This window comes from Mixophyes fleayi, chromosome 1 (assembly GCF_038048845.1).
Source record: "Mixophyes fleayi isolate aMixFle1 chromosome 1, aMixFle1.hap1, whole genome shotgun sequence".
Taxonomy (NCBI): domain Eukaryota; kingdom Metazoa; phylum Chordata; class Amphibia; order Anura; family Limnodynastidae; genus Mixophyes; species Mixophyes fleayi.
Window position 1 is genome coordinate 231,611,298 of NC_134402.1, and position 22,408 is coordinate 231,633,705.

General features: G+C 39.3%; 1 protein-coding gene across 2 annotated transcripts in view; it reads right to left on the reverse strand.

Annotated features, from left to right (window-relative positions):
• LOC142151482 (tetraspanin-33-like) overlaps positions 1-20,624 on the reverse strand; it is a 39,726-nt gene extending 19,102 nt beyond the window's left edge. For both annotated transcript variants that reach the window (XM_075207195.1, XM_075207186.1), the window contains exons 1-5: positions 20,479-20,624; positions 13,541-13,598; positions 10,187-10,311; positions 7,893-7,967; positions 7,137-7,232 (exon numbers count right to left, since the gene is read on the reverse strand). In XM_075207195.1, the coding sequence (XP_075063296.1) occupies positions 7,137-7,232; positions 7,893-7,967; positions 10,187-10,311; positions 13,541-13,598; positions 20,479-20,535 (411 nt within the window). In that variant the 5' untranslated portion in view covers positions 20,536-20,624. The remainder of the gene's footprint in view (positions 1-7,136; positions 7,233-7,892; positions 7,968-10,186; positions 10,312-13,540; positions 13,599-20,478) is intronic.
• Between the last annotated feature and the right edge of the window lie 1,784 nt (positions 20,625-22,408).

Here is a 22,408-nt window from a genome sequence, read left to right on the forward strand (position 1 = left end):
CACGTCCCATGTTTTGCCCACACCATTAATTTGGTGGTGCAGCATTACCTCAAGAGTGACAGGGGTGTGCAGGAGATGCTTGCAGTGGCCCGCAAAATTGCTGGACACTTTCGGCATTCAGCCAGTGCCTACCGCAGACTCGACCAACATCAAAAAAGGCTGAACCTGCCCTGCCATCACCTCAAACAAGAGGTTGTGACGCGCTGGAACTCCACCCTCTATATGCTGCAGAGGATGGAGGAGCAGCAAAAGGCCATTCAGGCCTACACAGCCACCTACGACATAGGCAAAGGAGTGGGGATGCGCCTCAGTCAAGCGCAGTGGAGACTGATTTCCGTGTTGTGCAAGGTTCTGCAGCCATTTGAACTTGCCACACCAGAAGTCAGTTCCGACACTGCCAGCTTGAGTCAGGTCATTCCCCTGATCAGGCTGTTGCAGAAGCAGCTGGAGAAAGTGAGGGAGGAGCTGGTAAGCCATTGCGATTACACCAAGCATGTAGCTCTTGTGGATGTAGCCCTTCGTACGCTTTGCCAGGATCCGAGGGTGGTCACTCTTTTAAAGTCAGAGGAATACATTCTGGCCACCGTGCTCGATCCTCGGTTTAAAGCGTATGTTGTGTCTCTGTTTCCGGCGGACACAAGTCTACAGCGGTGCAAAGACCTGCTGGTCAGGAGATTGTCCTCTGAAGAGGACCGTGACATGCCAACAGCTCCACCCTCATTTTCTTCCACATCTATGGCTGCGAGGAAAAAGCTCAGTTTTCCCAAAAGAGGCACTGGCGGGGATGCTGATAACATCTGGTCCGGACTGAAGGACCTGCCAACCATTGCAGACATGTCTACTCTCGCTGCATTGGATGCTGTCACAATAGAAAAAATTGTGGATGATTACTTTGCTGACACCATCCAAGTAGACATGTCAGACAGTCCATATTGTTACTGGCAGGAAAAAAAGGCAGTTTGGAAGCCCCTGTACAAACTGGCTCTATTTTACCTGAGTTGTCCCCCCTCCAGTGTGTACTCGGAAAGAGTTTTTAGTGCAGCGGGGAACCTGGTCAGTGAGCGGCGAAGGAGGTTGCTTCCTCAGAACGTTGAAAAAATGATGTTTATAAAAATGAATAATCAATTCCTCAATGAAGTACAGCACTGCCCTCCAGATACTACAGAGGGACCTGTGGTTGTGGAGTCCAGCGGGGACGAATTGATAATGTGTGATGAGGAGGAAGTACACACTGTAGGGGGAGAGGAATCAGAGGTTGAGGATGAGGACGACATCTTGCCTCAGTAGAGCCTGTTTAGTCTGTACAGGGAGAGATGAATAGCTTTTTTGGTGTGGGGGCCCAAACAAACCAATCATTTCAGCCAAAGTTGTTTGGTAGGCCCTGTCGCTGAAATGATTGGTTTGTTAAAGTGTGCATGTCCTATTTCAACAACATAAGGGTGGGTGTGAGGGCCCAAGGACAATTCCATCTTGGACCTTTTTTTTTTGCATTATATGACCAATCAACAGTCGTTTGCCATGTTCAAAAAGTAAAACCAAATTTAAAAAAATTCAAGAAATTAAACCAAAAGTAAAATGCCGTGTCATAATTTAAAACAAGAGGTATTGACGTGCTCTAAAACTACTGTATTGTTGTTTATATTTTATAAACACTACACTTGAAAGCTTGAGTCTTTCAATAAAAAAGTAACTGTCCATTGCACGAATATTTGCAACAGGGACAATTTTAGGGTTAAGAAAGTCAACTAATAACACTTCGACGCTGTCTGTCTTTATAAACACTACACTTGGAAGTTGGAGGAGGTATTGTGGCCCCGGCACCAAATTTACTACCGGGGCCACTCCACTGTGCAGTCCATATTTAGGTGTATCAGATATTAAACAACGGTGACAGTTGATGCCCAATTTTTTAATTATATTGTGGCCTCGGTACCAAATTGTGTACCGGGGCCACCACACTACGCAGTCCATACCCTTTTTTGGTGGAATTCTGACACGTGGAGGGTTTTTTAATTATATTGTGGCCTCGGTACCAAATTGTGTACCGGGGCCACCACACTACGCAGTCAAGATAGATAGATGCGTATCATAGATAAAGTACATTCAGTAGTGTGGGGCAAATTGAAAAATATTCAAAATGCACTGACATTATCAAAAACAAGAGGTTGTCACACGCTAAAACTTCAACATGTATATGATGGAGAGGATGGAGGAGCAGCCGTATGTGTAGTGTAATGCAGACCTGTTGAAGGTTTTTTATATATTTTATTGTGGTGCCCAGTGCCCACTCCTCTACGCAGTCCAGGTACATTTATTGGTGCGATTCATAAAAGTTCAGGGTTTTTAATATATATTGTGGTGACCCACTCCTCTACGCAGTCCAGGTACATTTATTGGTGCGATTCATAAAAGTTCAGGGTTTTTAATATATTGTGGTGACCCACTCCTCTACGCAGTCCAGGTACATTTATTGGTGCGAATCATAAAAGTTCAGGGTTTTTAATATATATTGTGGTGACCCACTCCTCTACGCAGTCCAGGTACATTTATTGGTGCGAATCATACAAGTTGATGGTTTTCTTATTATATATATTGTGGTGACCCACTCCTCTACGCAGTCCAGGTACATTTATTGGTGCGAATCATAAAAGTTCAGGGTTTTTAATATATATTGTGGTGACCCACTCCTCTACGTAGTCCAGGTACATTTATTGGTGCGAATCATACAAGTTGATGGTTTTCTTATTATATATATTGTGGTGACCCACTCCTCTACGCAGTCCAGGTACATTTATTGGTGCGATTCATAAAAGTTCAGGGTTTTTAATATATATTGTGGTGACCCACTCCTCTACGCAGTCCAGGTACATTTATTGGTGCGATTCATAAAAGTTCAGGGTTTTTAATATATTGTGGTGACCCACTCCTCTACGCAGTCCAGGTACATTTATTGGTGCGAATCATAAAAGTTCAGGGTTTTTAATATATATTGTGGTGACCCACTCCTCTACGCAGTCCAGGTACATTTATTGGTGTGATTCATAAAAGTTCAGGGTTTTTAATATATTGTGGTGACCCACTCCTCTACGCAGTCCAGGTACATTTATTGGTGCGATTCATAAAAGTTCAGGGTTTTTAATATATATTGTGGTGACCCACTCCTCTACGCAGTCCAGGTACATTTATTGGTGCGATTCATAAAAGTTCAGGGTTTTTAATATATATTGTGGTGACCCACTCCTCTACGCAGTCCAGGTACATTTATTGGTGCGAATCAAACAAGTTGATGGTTTTCTTATTATATATATTGTGGTGACCCACTCCTCTACGCAGTCCAGGTACATTTATTGGTGCGAATCATAAAAGTTCAGGGTTTTTAATATATATTGTGGTGACCCACTCCTCTACGCAGTCCAGGTACATTTATTGGTGCGATTCATAAAAGTTCAGGGTTTTTAATATATTGTGGTGACCCACTCCTCTACGCAGTCCAGGTACATTTATTGGTGCGATTCATAAAAGTTCAGGGTTTTTAATATATATTGTGGTGACCCACTCCTCTACGCAGTCCAGGTACATTTATTGGTGCGATTCATAAAAGTTCAGGGTTTTTAATATATATTGTGGTGACCCACTCCTCTACGCAGTCCAGGTACATTTATTGGTGCGAATCAAACAAGTTGATGGTTTTCTTATTATATATATTGTGGTGACCCACTCCTCTACGCAGTCCAGGTACATTTATTGGTGCGAATCATAAAAGTTCAGGGTTTTTAATATATATTGTGGTGACCCACTCCTCTACGCAGTCCAGGTACATTTATTGGTGCGATTCATAAAAGTTCAGGGTTTTTAATATATTGTGGTGACCCACTCCTCTACGCAGTCCAGGTACATTTATTGGTGCGATTCATAAAAGTTCAGGGTTTTTAATATATTGTGGTGACCCACTCCTCTACGCAGTCCAGGTACATTTATTGGTGCGATTCATAAAAGTTCAGGGTTTTTAATATATATTGTGGTGACCCACTCCTCTACGCAGTCCAGGTACATTTATTGGTGCGAATCATAAAAGTTCAGGGTTTTTAATATATATTGTGGTGACCCACTCCTCTACGCAGTCCAGAAAGATACCTTGTTGCAACGTTTTGGACTAATAACTATATTGTGAGGTGTTCAGAATAAACTGTAAATTAGTGGAAATGCTTGTTATTGAATGTTATTGAGGTTAATAATAGCCTAGTAGTGAAAATAAGGCCAAAAACTTGATTTTTTAAACTTTTTATGTTTTTTTCAAAAAAAATCCGAATCCAAAACCTTAAATCCGAACCGAGACCTTTCGTCAAGTGTTTTGCGAGACAAATCCGAACCCCAAAAATAACGAAAATCCGGATCCAAAACACAAAACACGAGACCTCAAAAGTCGCCGGTGCACATCCCTACATATAACTAAGTGATGTGATAAGTAGCTACCAATGATATTAAAAATGCACCAACGACAGCTCTATCTGGAAGTGAGGGATATTGCAAGAATCAATACTGTGAACGGAGAAGTTTTACATGTGTTATAATATTAATTAGCTAATATTTATTCCAAGTAATGAGCTTAATTTAGTATTACTCTCATGCTATTATAAACTACTCTAGTGTGATATGATCTATAAATAGGTGTTAGACATAGTGATATTTTATAGTGAGTTAGGATTAGTTTATAAAGGGAATTGTGAAATCTATTAATATATCTAGAGAGTCTAATACTCAACCTCATGAAAGTGTTTGTGATTTGAATTATTATTTATCCCTTAATTGTACATCTATTTAAAATATATATTTTCAGTCTAAATAGTTTTATATAAAATAACAATTCTATCGTGCATCAGAGTTGTGCGAAGTGTGTGTGGTTAGAGGGGGTCCCCAAGTTAGCGCTGGTGGTCACAATATCCATGTCCATACATACCCAGACTAAGAAGACTTGGTGGAGGCACTGCACAAGAAGAAATAAGTAAAACACACACAACGATTTTACATGTATACCCCGTAGCAGTGGTAAGGCAAGTTAAATTTTAATAAAAGGTTTGTGGAGTATTTTATGTAAATAAACTCTATTTGAAAATTGTGTCTTTTTCTCTACTGTTGCTTTTCAGGGCAGGGCTCGTTGTCTGTAACTGGGAGAGGGGGGCAACGCTCATTTTATTTTTTATTTTATTTTTTTATTATTTATTTTCTCTCAAGGCTTCTGTTGTTGATTTCAATAGCCCATTCATTTCAGTGGGGTATATACACTGAAAACATCATTGAAATAAATGGGCTATTAAAATAAGTGTCAAAAGCTCCCTGAAGCTTGCAAATGGACTCATTCAAACACGTCCAGCGCATATCTCCTGCAGGCACAATTCATTTGTGTTTAGAGATAAATTGCATGCAATTATGTTCATTGGTGTAAGATCCTTTTCTGAACATGTGCAGAGCTATTTCACGCAAGAGATGCTACGCAAATGAATGCACGTCCGAACACAAGTCAGCCCCATATTGTTTTTATGGATTTTCATATGTGTTTTGCACTAGATGCATCATAAGTTTTCAACCGGCTGCAGTGGAAAAAATATTTATTTAATCAGTAAATTATTGTTTTTGGTGTTGTCTTCTGTTAATGCAATCTTGAGGCCACCGTAATACTTGATATATAATCACTCCGATGCAAAAAGAAGCCAGTATACTTAATCCCCCTGATGATAACCGCAGCTAGTGTTTTTAGGGAGCAGATGCAATGGCTTTTACATATTGTTTTTATATAATTAAGTGTTTTTATTTTAAATAAAATATACATTATTTGTGGAATAGAGAGAGATTTACGTACATTTGTGCTTGAATCCCACTGTCCGCGAATCTTTACGACACCTAAAGTATGTGCGAGCATTATTACAAGTGTAAAAGGGGAACTGAATTGGCCCCTTACTGCCTGGAGCCATCAGGCTTACAGTTTTTTTCAACAACAACATCAACTAACGTTGTATATATACTGTATTAAATCGTTATTATTATGAGTGTTTAATCTAAAGTAACAGATCACATGGTTCTGATAATAGTACAATTGGATCAGGGGCATAGGAACTGAGATGGCAGAGGGGGTAGTTGCCTCCCCCCCCCCATGATTTCTGCTGGGTGGGCAAACAGTGTGCTTTGCCCCACCCCATGACCCTCTACACTAAAGCCTTCATGCTACTTTCTGAAGTCATGGTATCTGTTCTAATCTTGTGAAACTTTTTTAAATTATAGATTGTTTTAGTATAACTACCAGATGTTCTTTAATATAGATTGCCTTAGTATAGGTTTAATACAGATTGGTTTATTTGTTTATTTAAAAAACTCTAAGGGCTAGATTTACTAAGCTGCGGGTTTGAAAAAGTGGGGATGTTGCCTATAGCAACCAATCAGATTCTAGCTATCATTTTGTAGAAGGTACTAAATAAATGAAAGCTAGAATCTGATTGGTTGCTATAGGCAACATCCCCACTTTTTCAAACCCGCAGCTTAGTAAATCTAGCCCTAAGTGTTCTGTTCATAAACATTTAATAAATAACCTGTATTGATGATGAACAATTATTCACTTTACTTTTACCCTGAATATTGTGCAGTGTGTCCAGTAATAAACATGAGAAACAGCTATTTAAATTTATAGCACATACCATAACCAGTGAGGCAAATAGATTCAAAAATACATCCACTTAAATGAGATTAGGCTGTCAAAGAAATCTGAATAAAAACTAGGTTAATGACTATGAAAAATTAATTTTTTTAAATAAATGTATCTATCTTTCTAAAAGTTATTGTACTAATTGGTAGTTAATATTAATAATAATATTTATTTAATAATGCAGAAATACATTTTTACAATAAAATAAACAATGAAACTGTGGATGGCCAACTCCTGAAACACTGACAAAAATTAACATAGGATTGAGAGTCTTTGTACATCTACAATCACTGTTACAACTGTAGTAAAATGAGATACCAATAGCGAGAAAAAGGGGCTCCAAGCCGTATAGTAGTCTTTGGTCTCCCCCCCCCCCCCCCCCCCCTACGCCCCTGAATCTGATCTTGGATCATTTTTTATTGTGTTTATCATATCATCTCACCTTTTTCTGGATATAATCAATAAAGTTTTGCAAATCCAAATCTTCTCGATAATGAATAATCGCCCGTGACATTACAGCAGTGGCCTTCTCTATAACCTGCAAAAACAGGGAATGTTAATAATTCCTCTACTGTAACATTAGCTTTAGTAAAGTGAGAACCACTGAGATATTAATCTATTTATGACCCACCGAATATTGCTCACATTAATTAACATTTCCTATCGCAATGATAAGAAATTAGTTAACATAGCAATTTATTAAAATTGATTGGCCAGGACAGCGACTCCAATAGTAGTCTGTCCTAGCAAATAATCTATAGTAAAGTGACTGCAACCGGTCTTATGGCCTTGCACAATTCGGGATAGGGAAGGGCATGAAGCCTGTCAAAGAGAGATCCGAATATTCCTCTCCTGCGATGCTCTCCCTATAGGATAGAATGTCTAAAGCTGCCTTCAGATGGTGTTAGCTGTCGGGGTCACACTCCAAATTTGTGCATTTGGACATTTTCACAGTCCCCATAGACACCTGTGGGGACTGCATTTGCGATCAACTGAGCTGGGTTCACAGCAGATATCTTCAATGCCTGCTGCGTTCCTCTAATAATAATAATAGCCTTGTTGCTTTAAAATGCTTAAAATAATACATAATAAATATAGAGGAATTGTACTCTCCCATTTTCCCAGCTTTCACCAATGTTCATCATCTGCAAATAGGTGAAATATATGTGGTATCACAGTTTTAAAATTAAGCACTTACCCTTCCTGAGAACATAAAACCAAGTACAGCTGCCACAAACTGAAGAATCATGACTAGGACTAGCATACTGGCAAACTGCAAAATGGAAACACAGTCAAATACATTTTGATCAAAAACGTTTTCTTTAAATTACATGCACTTCAATAAAAAGGGTAGGGAGTTGTGGACAGTTTATAGCATATTCCTTATCTTACGGATTTCATTTAGCATTTTCCAAACACAAGTCAGTAAGGGAGATGTGAACATAAATCACAGACATCAAGGGTGGGATAGCACATTTTAGCCTGGGGGGCAATAAGGAAGATTTTAAAGGGAAAAAAATGAGGTGGCCCAGTGACCCAGCCCAAGTTAGCCCACTAACCCCTGCCCTCCAGTGTAGCCAGCCACTTACAGACATAAACACAATGAGCACAGTAAGGTCAGATAGCATGATAAGGCCATTTTACATGCGGTGTGTAACCTACAATTACACCTGCAGTCGAGTTAGGTCAACTCACTGGAGTGAATATCCAAACAATGCTGCCTGCTCTGCCGCTGCCACTAATGATGACAGGCTCAAGCAGAAATAAGAACTGAGGGATGAAATAAGCTCAAAGGCAAATTAAAAGCTGAGGCTGTATCTTTAAACTGGATTTATTCTCTGGGATTAAAAGTTAACTATAGGATATGCCCATCTGATGTCATAGGGGTAGACAGGGTCTATAAGTTGATTGGGTGGACAGTAAAACAGTGTCTGAAGTCTGGACTTTGACCACCCACCCTCCCAGATTGGCGGTACTTTGTAGCATACATAATGTGATGGCTGCTTATCATGATAGTGCTACGTTATGGTATACTGTAACTGCTGGTGGAGATCCTGGATGGAGAGTTGCCAGAAAACGCAGTGCAGTCGACGGCCTGTGGTTGGGACGCACATTACATTAGTAGGCACGTTGAATCGACTATAGCCTCGGTACAGGTACAGGTATACCCTGTGGTTGCGTTCGATTTAGCCCAGAGGATTGGTGGGATCTGTAAAGCCCGGGACGCAAGGTCCTGTTAAGGTAGATATGTGCGCCTGGGTTGTGATTGGTTGTCCCCCACTTGAACCCGAGGTTTGATTGATTGTCCCACAATGGATGAGGTCCCATGATTAATGCTGGTACATTCTGATTCTGCCTTGCGGACGTCGTACTGACTGCTCTTTTTCTCCATCACCATATTTAAATAAACTATTTTAATTTTGCCACACTCGGGTTTGGTGTCAATTATTTGAGGAAATAGTTAAATAAGAGTAAGAGGGTGAGGGAAGTCAGGATATCAGCTGTTAAGCCTTTTATGGGGTTTACATGATTTCCTGCCATTAAATTATGCTGATAAAAGCATGTTCTTATCACCAGTAGGTAAATGTCCAATACAAAGGAATTATTCTAGTAAATTAGCTTGAGAGAGCATTGGTATGGATTCAGTCATTTCAACCTCCCCAAATTATCAAACTGATGGGGGAACCAGAATAGTTGGTCTTGTAGGTTTTACAGTCATGTTATGGATCTATTTGGTTTTCAGACCAGGGGGTAAATGTATCAAGCTGTGAGTTTCAGGCAGGTTTGAAAAGTGGAGATGTTGCTCATAGCAACCAATCAGATTCTGGTTATCATTTTGTAGAATGTACTAAATATATGATAACTACAATCTGATTGGTTGCTATAGGCAACATCTCCACTTCAAACCCGCCAGAAACTCGAAGCTTGATACATTTATCCCCATGTCTCTTCATTACTGTAGTGCAAACACTGTGCAGTGAGGCACAGGCTAATCCAACAATTTACAACAGAGTTACTTTAAGTTTGTACCAGATCAGACTTGGATGTGAGAGGTGCATTAACAATCAATTTCCAATAATTATCTGCACGCATCTGATTTGCTATTACATATTACCAAAGTCCATGGCCTGGTGCTTCCTGTCTGCCCCTCATAGCCAGATTCTTGTTACATTTTCTGACTCTTGAAGGAAGTTTTCTGCCCTATATTGTTCCCAGTATTCTGATTTCTGACTTAGCTTGACTGTGACCTTTGTGGATCTTACTGCTGTTCCTGTCTGATATCTCAGGTGCAACTCAAAATACACACATTAGGTCCTAATGTTGCAGCCATAATTTTACTTATACATTATCATCACAAAATTGCAGAGTATGTAAATCAGGCCCTTTATGTTAATAATGTCTCTTTTCTCAGTATTCACTGCAAATACTAAGTAACAAATTAGTAAAGAACTTATCAAATTGTGTATCTGAGTATCTGTAGCAACTACTTACAATTTTAAGCATTAAGTCCAAGTCTCTCAAAGCTCCCATACATCCGAGAAAGTTTATGGCAAACATTAGTGTTCCCACCACAATTAATAAAATGGCAGGGTCCGCTGTAAGGGAATCTACAACACCTGTCAAACAATAAGACAAACATTAGCATACAGCCTGTATGTTATTGTATATGTTTTTATGTGCATGTTATTGTATATATTTTTATGTGTATGCAGTAGGATTTTGGTACAATCGTGATAAGGTTGCTTCATAAAAATAGATAATACTAATAACTGCATTTATACAAATTTATAATAGAAAATATCCAGGAGCTGATAATAGGACAATTCCTTGGAGTGATATAGATGACAAGGCTGCATACAATGGTGTCACACATCTTAAATTAACAGAGCAGCAAATTCTCTAAATTCTTACAGGAAGATTAGCTGAAGGGAAGGGTGAGGCAGTGTGAATCCTGAGGTTAAAAGAAAGTGAGCCAGATACTCCATAAGTATGGTTGCCAACAGTGCGCCTATATAGATCCGTACGCATTTGGGATTTGTGTCTATTTACGTTTAGAGTGTTTAAAGTGTTCCTAGCACCAGCGCTCATAACCTAGGCTAGTAGCAGCTACACATGCCATTTCAGGTATATACTGATTTGCAAACATGTTCAGATCTGTGCAGCTCAACAAATACGTGTAAATGCCTTTTATTGTCTGAATGCAATTTGCGCTTGCATTTAAACGGAAATGCGTACAATCAGCATCAGCCCCATAGTGTGGAAACAGACTGCCTGCTCACATAAAGCTAGTTGCCTAGACACGGAATAAGAATAATTGTACAGTTGCCCCAGCTACAACACTGGATCCCAAGCATTGTACATGAAATACATTAACTTAATTCAGTTTGGTTCTCAATCATATTCACAGTTCATGATGATTTTCATTTTATTAATTACAATATTTTATCATTAAAGTCAAGAAAAAAATAATAATGTGGCTTCTGTAGACTGAAGGTTGAGAACTACTCAAAGCTAGGACACACGCCACCCTTAAGATCTGTTTAACCGTGACTCCGTTATTCTAAGCATCGTTACACTGGACATTGGACAGTATATACCAACCACCGTTCGGACCGCCCGCTCATTATCAACTTTATGCTTTGGATTTACAGGACAATCCCTGGATATATGGACCGCTACTAAGCGCAAGTATTGTAACCCATTTCTTCCATCTTGGACATTTAGTCAAGCTACACTGGACCGTGAGATCCTCCAGGACTGTAACCAAGTTAATACATTTATCTGTTCATGCAGGTTTATTTTGGACATTGGTCCTTGTTCTTATCAGATTTCCACCCAATACACCAAGGTCTATAACCATTACTATGTACATGTCTTAACCCACATATGGATTTACCGTATATACTCGTGTATAAGCCGAGTTTTTCAGCATACTTTCGTATGCTGAAAAAGGTCACTCGGCTTATACACGGGTGAACTTACCTGGTGTCCGGTCCCTCGGCTGTCAACTTCTGCTTATGCGTTCCAACAACAGGAAGTTCGGCATTTCGTTCCAAATGCCGAACTTCCTGTTGTTGGAACGCATATGCGTTCCACTGCCAGGTAAGTGAAAAATCTCTCTCTCTCTCTCTCTCTCTCTCTCTCTCTCTCCTTTTTGTTTTTTTTAATTTACAGTGCAATTACATAATGAACAAACAATACAGCCACCATGTTCATACATTTATATCCCTACCCCTTATATACCCCTTTATTTAGGTTAGGTTGTACCCAATGATTTTATAATCATTTATTAATGTTCCTTGTCATCTAGCTAAAAATGATTTCATAGATTGAACCTATCATTTTTATTTAGGTTTTTAAATTAGCGCTCTTTTCCACCCTAGGCTTATACTCGAGTCAATAAGTTTTCCCAGTTTTATGTAGTAAAATTAGGTGCCTCGGCTTATATTCGGGTCGACTTATACTCGAGTATATACGGTATGTATTTTATTGTTTCTGTTTGCGCAACTCAACATATGATTTATTGGTGTATATTCTGATAAAACTATTTTATTTATAGCTCTTGAATTATCCATTATTTAGGTGTAAGCGCGGAATACTCTGTATTTACGTATTGTATCAGGTTGGATTTCCCTGCTATTCTGCTGCTCACCTATACAACCCTGTAGTGCGCTTCCTTCCTTAATTTTGAGAACTACTGAGCTAGATATTATTCCCCCATATTCTAGGGGCTAACTGTTATCACGTGTATATAAAAAGGTTTAAGGGAAAGTTGCTAATTATGTGAGAGTTTACATGTTTTATTCTGTGCTATATTCTATTTCACATGTGTTAAGGCCAAGTTGCATTATTTATTTTATATAACTATTTACTTGTAGCTCCCTGGCCAATTATTCTCTGGTCTGTCAAGATCACTACAGTTCTTGTTGCTTCTTGACAGGCTGTACTAATCACTTACGAAGTTGTAAAAATGTAGCTCCATAAAACAAATATTGTTTCATGACAGCACATGCATAGTTTTCTGTAAATGTACTTGGTTTAAAGGGTTTGCAGATGGATTAAGAGATTGGGATGGCGGCGATGGTGGAACTTCCCAAGCCACCCAGCTATTGCCATGCAACATTTTGCTCCGTTTCATGGGAATAGTTGGATATTTTGGGAAGTTCACCCCTAGCCTTGAATTATATTGGATGCAAACTTAAAATTTGATTTAAATGAGCTTCAGGGGGTGGACAGTGGGCAGTTATGTGGGTGCTTGGAGGCTGCAGGGTTCAGGTGTCCTATATCCTTTTGAGACATAATTCATATGGAAAAGCACATTGTTACATAAAGTCTATTTTCAAAGTAATATAAACATTACTATGTTCAAATGTCACAGATGAAACAAACTGCCACCATGACCCTTTACTGTTATGATTAACTTTAGATACAAATAAGGTAACAATTTCTAAATAAAATGGAAAGGTTCAAATGATTTAAGGGGTGGTACTAAAGTACAATTGTAACATATGTGTTTATTTACCTATTAAATGTATTTTGCTCTAAGAGTGCCACACAATCTACTGGGCAAGCACTGTGAGAAAAGTCACACTTTTTTGCAGAGTAATGCTCAAAGCGGATCTAGCCAAAAATGCCCAGATTATTTGTGTGCGTGACCACAAGTACAGTCATCTTCAGGGCCATAACTAGGGCTGTGCTATAGGGGCAACTGGCCAGGGCACTAGAAACTCACCCTCTTGAGTGCACATGGAGTATACAATGCATATAAAATGTCATAGCATACTGTATGCCATGTAATTTACATGTCCTAACATCAGAGATTAGCAATCCACCAAGTACACTTACCTGTCTCTTTGCAGAGTTTAGCATAAAGTCCTGCTGCAATCATTAATCCACTGGCCACCTGGAAGAGTATTATGAGATTGATGTCACATGGCTACATATTGACTTCCAGCATGAATGTCTGTCATAATTTGCATTCCTAGTTCTTTACTGATCCATTTCCTGGAACACTAACTTGCTAAAGCTTGAGTGGCTATTTTATCTGGTAAATTTACTTTACAGTCAGTTACCTCACCAATTACAGTCAGAACAGCATGAATTAGATGTTACATGGATTTTGATGCAACAACAGTATGACACAGGGATACTGGAATATGTGTTCCATAGACTAAACAAATAAACTGCTGGTGGATCCCTACAGTTTGTTGCATCTAATTCCACAGATGATCCCTAGGATTGAGATTTATTGCTTGTAGCAGTCACTGAATTGAGCTAAACTCACTGTCAAGTGTCTTGAATTATAGATTGTCTTGTGTCCAATGTCTTAGTGCATGCCACAAAAACACACCCAACGGGTTGGAAAATCTATTACATTACAAGGACTGGGAAATCTATTACAAGTATGCATCCTGCGCCAATATTGGAAAGGATCTTGGCTGGTTATAGAGGCAGGGTACCCGCCATTACAGTGAAAGTGCAGGAGACCAGCCTGGAGTAGGAGGGACTGGTTAGGCAGAAGTGGGCCAAAGAGCTTGAAGCTCCCACTGAGAGAAAGAATGGGTACATTATTGCTGTGAAGTAGCAAGACTGTGCCGTACTGCATTGACTGTGGGGAATATAAATGCAGCCTTGCCCCGTAACCATTATTTATTGATATGTCCATCATCTGGTCCACCGTTGTTTGAGACATTTTAAACAATGCAAGACTCAGTATGCTGGGTTACCAACTAATGTGCCCATACAGTATCCAACATTTACAGTACTGTTATATTGTTAGTATTTTGCCTAGTGTGACATCTGTCTGGGAAAGTGTATTACTCTATAAGTCAACCCAACCTGTAGATTTGTCACTATGTTAACCAAGTTTGCTGTTCAAGTGATCCATATTGAAAGTCTAAACTGATTCATTGTATTGCAACTGATTATATTCATTGCATTTCTTCTATGTCTATTTGTTTGTGGCTGCCACCCACTTCTTATTCTATTCTTACCTACACTATATGGACAAAAGTATTTGGCCACACCTGTTAATTATTGAACTGAGGTGTTTCAATCAATTTGTGATACAAAATGGGTCATTCTAAAGAGCTCAGGGACTTCAAGCGTAGAACTGTGATAGGATGCCAGCTTTGCAATAAAACGGTTCATGAAATTTCATCCCTGCTGGATATTCCATAGTCAACTCTAAGTGATATTATTAGAAAGTGGAGGCATTTAGGAACAACAGCAACTCAGCCACGAAGAGGAAGACCACGTAAAATCATTGAGCGGGTCAGCGACTTCTAAGGCGCAGGATGCATAAAAGTCGCCAACGCTCTGCGGATTCCATAGCTAAAGAGTTCCGAACTTACACTGGCATTAATGTAAGCAGAAAATCTTTGCTGTGGGAGCTCAATGGAATGGATTTTCATGACCGAACAGCTGCATCACCAAGACCAATGGCAAGCATTGGATGGAGTGGTGTAAAGCACACCGACACTGGACTGTGCAGCAGTGGAAACATGTTCTGTGGAGTGACGAATCACGTTTCTCTATTTGGCAGTCATATGGGTGAGTCTGGGCTCGGCGGATGCCGGGAGAACGTTACCTGCCTTACTGCATTATTGGGCTGTTTTTCAGGGTTTGGGCTAAGCCCCTTATCTCCAGCGAAGGGTAATTTTAATGCTTCAGCATACCAAGTCATTTTGGACAATGCTATGCTTACAACTTTGTGGCAACAGTTTTTTCAACATGACTGTGCCCCAGTGCACAAAGCCAGGACTACAAAGACATGGTTTGATGAGTTCGGTGTGGAAGAACTTGACTGGCCCACACAGAGCCCTGATTTCAACTCCATCGAACACCTTTGGGATGAACTGGAACAGAGATTGCGAACCAGGCCTTCTTATCCAACATCAGTGTTTGATCTCATAAATGCTCTACAGAATGAATGGGCACAAATTCCCACAGAAACACTCCAACATCTTGTGGAAAGCGTTTCAAGAAGAGTGGAAGCTCCATATTAAAGTATAAGTATTTGAAAACAATGTCATTACAGTCCCTGTTGGTGTAATGTGTCGAAATGTGCCCAATGTGCTGCTTGTATCAGGTACAAGGGGTCTCCTGAGTCCTCCTCTGGTAGATGAATCCACTATTCACACCCCCACAAGCATGAAAGAAGATTTGGCTGAAGGCACTGAGTCATCGAGAGAAAATAGTAAGAAGAGACACACGCACACCGTATATTCACAAAACGTGTTACACATGTGTTGCGAATATGTGACACATTTAAACATTTATTGTGCCCTGCTGTTCTCTGCTGTGTTGTAGACACTGTTTCTTGGCTCTTTGTTACACAAATACTGGTCCTCGGCCCAGTCCAGCAAACACAAATGCAAGATAAGGAGGTGGGGAAAAATATTTTTAGATTATTTATAATATATTCACAATAAAAAGCAATATCTTACTTACATATGAGTCAGTTAGACATAGTGGATGCGATACATAAAAACCAAAGTGAATTAATCACTAAACTCTGATGATGGCATAGTATATCTGAAACCAGAAGGTAGGTTCCCAGAGGCAAAACTCATTTCATATGTCAGTACTTTCTCAATGGTTTATGGGATAATTCATAAGTGAAAACTTTTATACTCTACTGTTGATAAGCGCTGGTCTGATTATATGCAATCTATGTACAGTGGCTTACAAAATTATTAATCTCCATAAAAAGTCAACAGATTTGTCTGTAAAGCAAATGACACTTATACAGATTGATCCAGACAGTATTTTTATTGCGAACCAGTAGGCTCTTAAAGTAAATTTTCAAACTTATAATACAGTATTTGGCAGTATTTTTTTGTTAACACCCCCCCCCCCCCCCCCAAAAAAAAGATGACATTTGCAAGAGTAGTGAACCCCATGTGCTGTGGAAGCGCCTTATTTACACAGACGAAAGATATTGCCTCAACAATTGGTTTTCAATTAGCCTATACATATGAACCAATACAAAGGTCAGTTTTTATGGATAAAAGTTATAGACATGCAGAATTTGGGAAAAGGCTACAAAATAATATCCAAGTACCAGGATATCTCAGTAAGCATTGTTGGATCCATTTTGATGAAATAGGAGCTGAAGCATACCACTGAGACACTGCTTAGACAAGTCCGTCCCTCAAACCTCAACGTCAAAGTAAGAAGGAGACTTGTGAGAGAAGCCACAGAGAGGTCAACTATCACTTTGAAGAAGCTACAGAGTTCAGTGGCTGAGATTGGAATGAAGGTGCACTAGTCAACCACATCAATAGCTCTGCATACAACTACTAACATACATAACATACTATGGGAGGGTGGCTAGACAGAAGCTATTACTGAAGAAAAACCATATCAAAGCACAGAAAACATCAGAGTAACCCAGCTAAAACGTGGGATACGGTTTTGTTGCCAGCTGAGACAAAAATTGAGCTTTTTGGCCCCAAATCAAAATGCTCTGATCAAAACTGCCCGTTCCTCAGCCAACACCATCCCAACAGTGAAGCATGAAGGTGGCAGCATTATGTTGTGGGATACTTTTCCTTAGAGTGGACTGGGCATCTTGTTAAAAGACTGATGTGAGTGAATTCTCTTTACAGTGCTGCCACATTAGTGGTGCTATATAAATAGCTGATGATGAGATCACATTATCTTATGTGACTAAATACACATCAGTAGACAATTAGTTGGTATATCTTGTACAATTGATTCATTTCTTTTTAGAATTTGGGACTGGTTTAGGGCTGTATTGTAGGGTCATAGAGCATCTGTGTTCCTTCAGCTGCTGTACAAATCTTAGAGTCCAGACTATATGAAAAAATGTATCACAAATTAAAGTCAATTTAGACAAAAGCTTAATATGTGTTTGCATCAAGTAGACTTTGAATAACATTTTTATAGATGGTATTTTGTCCCAAATGTGCTGGCACGTTGTCTATTCAAGCGCCTCCAAATTTTGCTGGAGATCCTGTGGTCTAAAGGGCACCTTGTCTCACTTCTGGTTGATTTGCACCAAAATAATTGCTTTTTAGACCTACGTCCACTATCCTATTAGTTCACTAACTAATGTCCAACTTCTGACATCACCCTTTACTCCCTACTGATTCCCCAGTCCCATCTCAGGCACAGTAAAGCATACCCAAGAAATGGATCTGTTTTAAATGCAACCAACTCTCAAATAGCCAGTCACTTGGAAAATTCAGATCCACCTATTCTAACCTCTACAATTAACAGGGTATGTTAAATAATTGCTCAATGAATTTGTGTCTGGCCTGCAGTATCTCTGTGCTTCGAGAAGTCTTACTGTTTCACCATTGGACATTTTCACCTCACTTACAGGAGTTAATCTCCTTCCCTGGTCATCACCTGCACCTATTCCACTGCCTTATACCCATCCTAAACATTTCTCTTTGCAGTTCATCAATTGCAAAACCTCTCTGCTCACGACATTAAGTCACATTACTTTGGTTTCCATGCTAATTGCAGAACACTTGGGCACATTATAGATCATTAATCTTAAATTATCACATCATATCACTGCAGATCCAGCCCACCTTGCAGGTAGAACAAAAACAATCACGTTGCTTTCTAAATCCTGGATATTCCTATGTTTGGATCCTTTTTGTATACTGCAACATCGATAAAGGAGTAAGAAGGCTAATTGCAATTTGAAAGCTAGGAGAGACCAGTTTTTGGTATTGCCTTGTGCATAACCGGATTAAGGGGGGGCACAGGGGCAGGGCCGGATTAACCCTAGGGCTAACTGGGCTACAGCCCAGGGGCCTTGGGCATCCAGGGGGCCCTTGAAAGTGCTCAGCAACACTATTGATTGGTCGGGGGCGGGCAGAGGTGGGCCTGTGTGCTTTAAATGCTAGGGCTGATTTTTAGTCCCAGTCCGGCACTGAAGAACAGACATACATAACAACAAGGTTTTGAAACCCTATTTGAACAGAGCTTTGTACTTTCATTTTGTCTATCTTTTACATTTATAGGCACACTAAAACTAAAATATTTTTATTGGGGTACATTATAACAAAAACTGCATATTTATTATTGTATCACAGTTTATTTTGTGTAGCTCTTTTGTTTTAAAGCTTATTGGTTAGTAAAATCCAGTCAGCATTCTTCTACTGTGACCATGTTAATGTGGTTACTAAGAAACAATGTCCTACTATTTATGAATGTGTATAATTCTAGCTCAGCAGGGGAAGTTATCTGTTAGTTTGTCTGATACAAATAACACACCGGTGTTCATGAAAAAACACATCATAGTAAAGTAAAAATCAATCAAACTCTCAGTATTTGCAGGGCCCACCTCTGATAAATAAATACTGTATACACCAGACCTAACTTTCTATCCTATACAGCCCACTAGCCAGCACATATATGTGACCATATAAACCCATAGTACCACCACATAGCGTCTGATTAGCTGAAATGTCCAGTAGTAGTACAGGAGAAATACAGTATGGGCTACGACATGTGGTATTGGCTCCTGGAGAGATCATTCTGGAAATGTGAACTCTCCAATAGCCAATGTCACTCAATTCTGTCTTGTTGCTCTTGTATTACGTGTACAGGACAAACAAAAAGGGAAGAAACATAAAAACCCAGGTTAAAGGGGCTACCAAAAATGCCCCGGGCAATTGCCCTTCTTGCTCTTCCCAAATGCCAGCTAACATCATATTGAGAGGTTAAAGTGGAAATATAGAAGTGGCGGTATGAAAAATGTAAGTGAATGGAAATTGATTGTTTTACAATGAAAACAGTGGCCTAGTGGTTAGCACTTCTGCCTCACAGCACTGGGGTCATGAGTTTGATACCCGACCATGGCCTTATCTGTGTGGAGTTTATATGTTCTCCCTGTGTTTGCGTGGGTTTCCTCCAGGTGCTCCGGTTTCCTGCCACACTCCAAAAACATACTAGTAGGTTCATTGGCTGCTATCAAAATTGCCCTTAGTCTCTCTCTGTCTGTGTGTGTGTATATTAGAGAATTTAGACTGTAAACTCCAATGGGGCAGGGACTGATGTGAGTGAGTTCTCTGTACAGCGCTGCGGAATTAGTGGCGCTATATAAATAACTGATGATGATGATGATGAAGTGTGACTGTACATTACTGAAAGTGTTAATTTTGTGGTGGAGCATGTAGATTTGCATAGCTTGTTCTTCTAGTACAGAATGGGTGCGGATTTAGGGTGGACTTTTTAGAAGAAAAAACATCTACCCACATACTCTCCACCTGCTACAAAAAACATATGAGAATTGCCTTTGAAACACTTGCATATATAAGTCTTGCTCATCATATATATCACCACAGTTAAAATAGGTTTGCTATTCCCTGACTAACTTTCCTCCTGTACTTATGTATATCTATGTATGTATAATAAGAATGCAGATTACTAGGACTCTCTTCGCTTGCTCACAACATTTCATACGGCCAAAGCTTTATAATAAAAATATACCCTTTCTTTCATTCACACCTCGGCTGGTGAGAGAAATTACAGTTCATCCATACCGATAGGTATATACTTAGTACTGAGAATGTCATTCCAAAATAGGGACAGCTGGGAAGTAGGTGTATGCAAAAAAATTAATGTTTAAACCTATGTATTAAGTGTATTATGCAGCAATCAAGTTCACAAGCAGATTACTTGCCTTTTCCTGTTCCATTTCACACACACACACAGACATACACACACAGTTTATCTAACACAGCTCACTATTATATGCGTTGATCTGTAATGTCTGAACAATAAAGCTTTGTACTCACCCAAAAAATATAGCAGGAAACAAACAAAGAATACTTCACTGCCTGGCTGGTCCTCATTGCCCTTTTATGCCTAGGCGATGGTCTCCATACACTGATACATTATCCTGGGCTGCAGTGATGTTGTATGAAGGGGCATGTGTGTTAGTGTGGGAGAAGGGGTGGAATGAGGAAACGTACAGGCATGTAGGGTCTTGTCATATATATAGTTTACTCACCTTGACGGTGCTGCATGACCACGCATCATAACTCACCAGTTTTTTTGTGTCAAATTCCAACATTGTTTAATCATTTGTTAAGTGTGAAAAGAGCAATATCAAGTTATGATATTACTTGTGATAAACATGTGCAAGATTTTAGTTATTACATTTATCACCTGTATCATCTAAGTAAGTGGAAAATGTGATTAACTATTTCATATATATACCCTAAACATTAGCAGAACACTGCTCGTAAACGTCCTGTGGATAGCTATGTAAAAACTTTAGCATATAAAAGGTTAAAACACACAGTCATAGCCAGGGGCAGGAGGGCACTTGCCCGGGCTGGTCCCAGAGTGGGCTACCTTGGTCTAGGACACTGGGCTACCTGCATTCCTAATAGGCTGCTAAGTTGATTCTTGCTCCCCGGGCTAAAATTTGCCAGCCCTCCCCTGGTCATAGCATAGTAGTATCTATAGCAATAACTAATTAGTGGGGATAAAAGCTCACATAGGACAATCTAAAATGTAAAATGGAATTGATACACTGATATTAATAATTATAATGTTTAGCGAAAAAACATTTTAAAACTGTAAGTGAGCCTAAATGTATGAAACTATATACCATTTTATCTTTTCAAGTATTACATTATTATACATGCATATTATATATATTTTTATACGTATATGCAACAATTGTTGTTGGACAAAGTGTCATATAATTTTGTATAACATATACTGCAGCAGTATAGACTCTTATGTATTTAGAAATTTATTGGTGATAGCATGCATGATGGGCTGTAACAGAAGAGATAACGGGGGTCATTTAGTATTAGACGCAAAGCCTGTTTTTAAGAGTAAAATTAGTTTTTCATAATGCAAATGCTCGGAAAATGCATGTACCTGCATCCAAATCACACTATTTGCATATCCCTGAGTTGAACATCTTTACCTGGGAAGAGGCGAAGTGGGGGAGAGAAAGTGTGCGGATACGCCTGTCACGAAGGGGATCTATTGCAGGTGTTTGACGAACAATGTCCTCTTGAAAAGCTGCTGCCAGTACCTAAGCTATGATCAGCTAGGCTAGTGACAGTAAAATGTGTGCAACTCAACATAAATAATTAAATGTACTTTTTTAGCACAATATATTTTATGCTTCTGCGTTTGACGCAAATGTGTCTTACCTGTAAATGTGCCTCGTAATCTGTCCATGGCTATAAATATGGTCTAGGACAATTCTCCAATTTGTACATAACTATCATGCAAATTGGAAACAATCTATATAGTTGTCTAAATCAGTGGTTCTCAGGGAAATGTCTCAACAATACAACTACAGGCGATTTCTGTGGCAGCATGGTAAATTTAAAGATATGGTACAACATTGAGAATTAAAGCTGTTAAAAGTTGCCATATCCATTTCTATTTTGCTACACCTTTTTGTCACACCCAAAATACAAACATGCTACATTTGGCTACAACACAATGAAGTAACCATTTAAACATTTATTAACAGCCACTGAACTAGTGTGCACTGCAGCAACATTTTTATCAGTATACACCCATAAACCACAGCTATTTCAACAGAATGTACTGCAACATCTATTTTACCAGTGAGTAGCACCCACAAAAACACTCCTGAACCAAAAAAAATGCAAGACTAGCAAAGAGAAGAGCCCACCTAACCATCAATCAGTTTCACCTCTTTGTGTTTTTGTTATTGCTGTCGATGAGGTG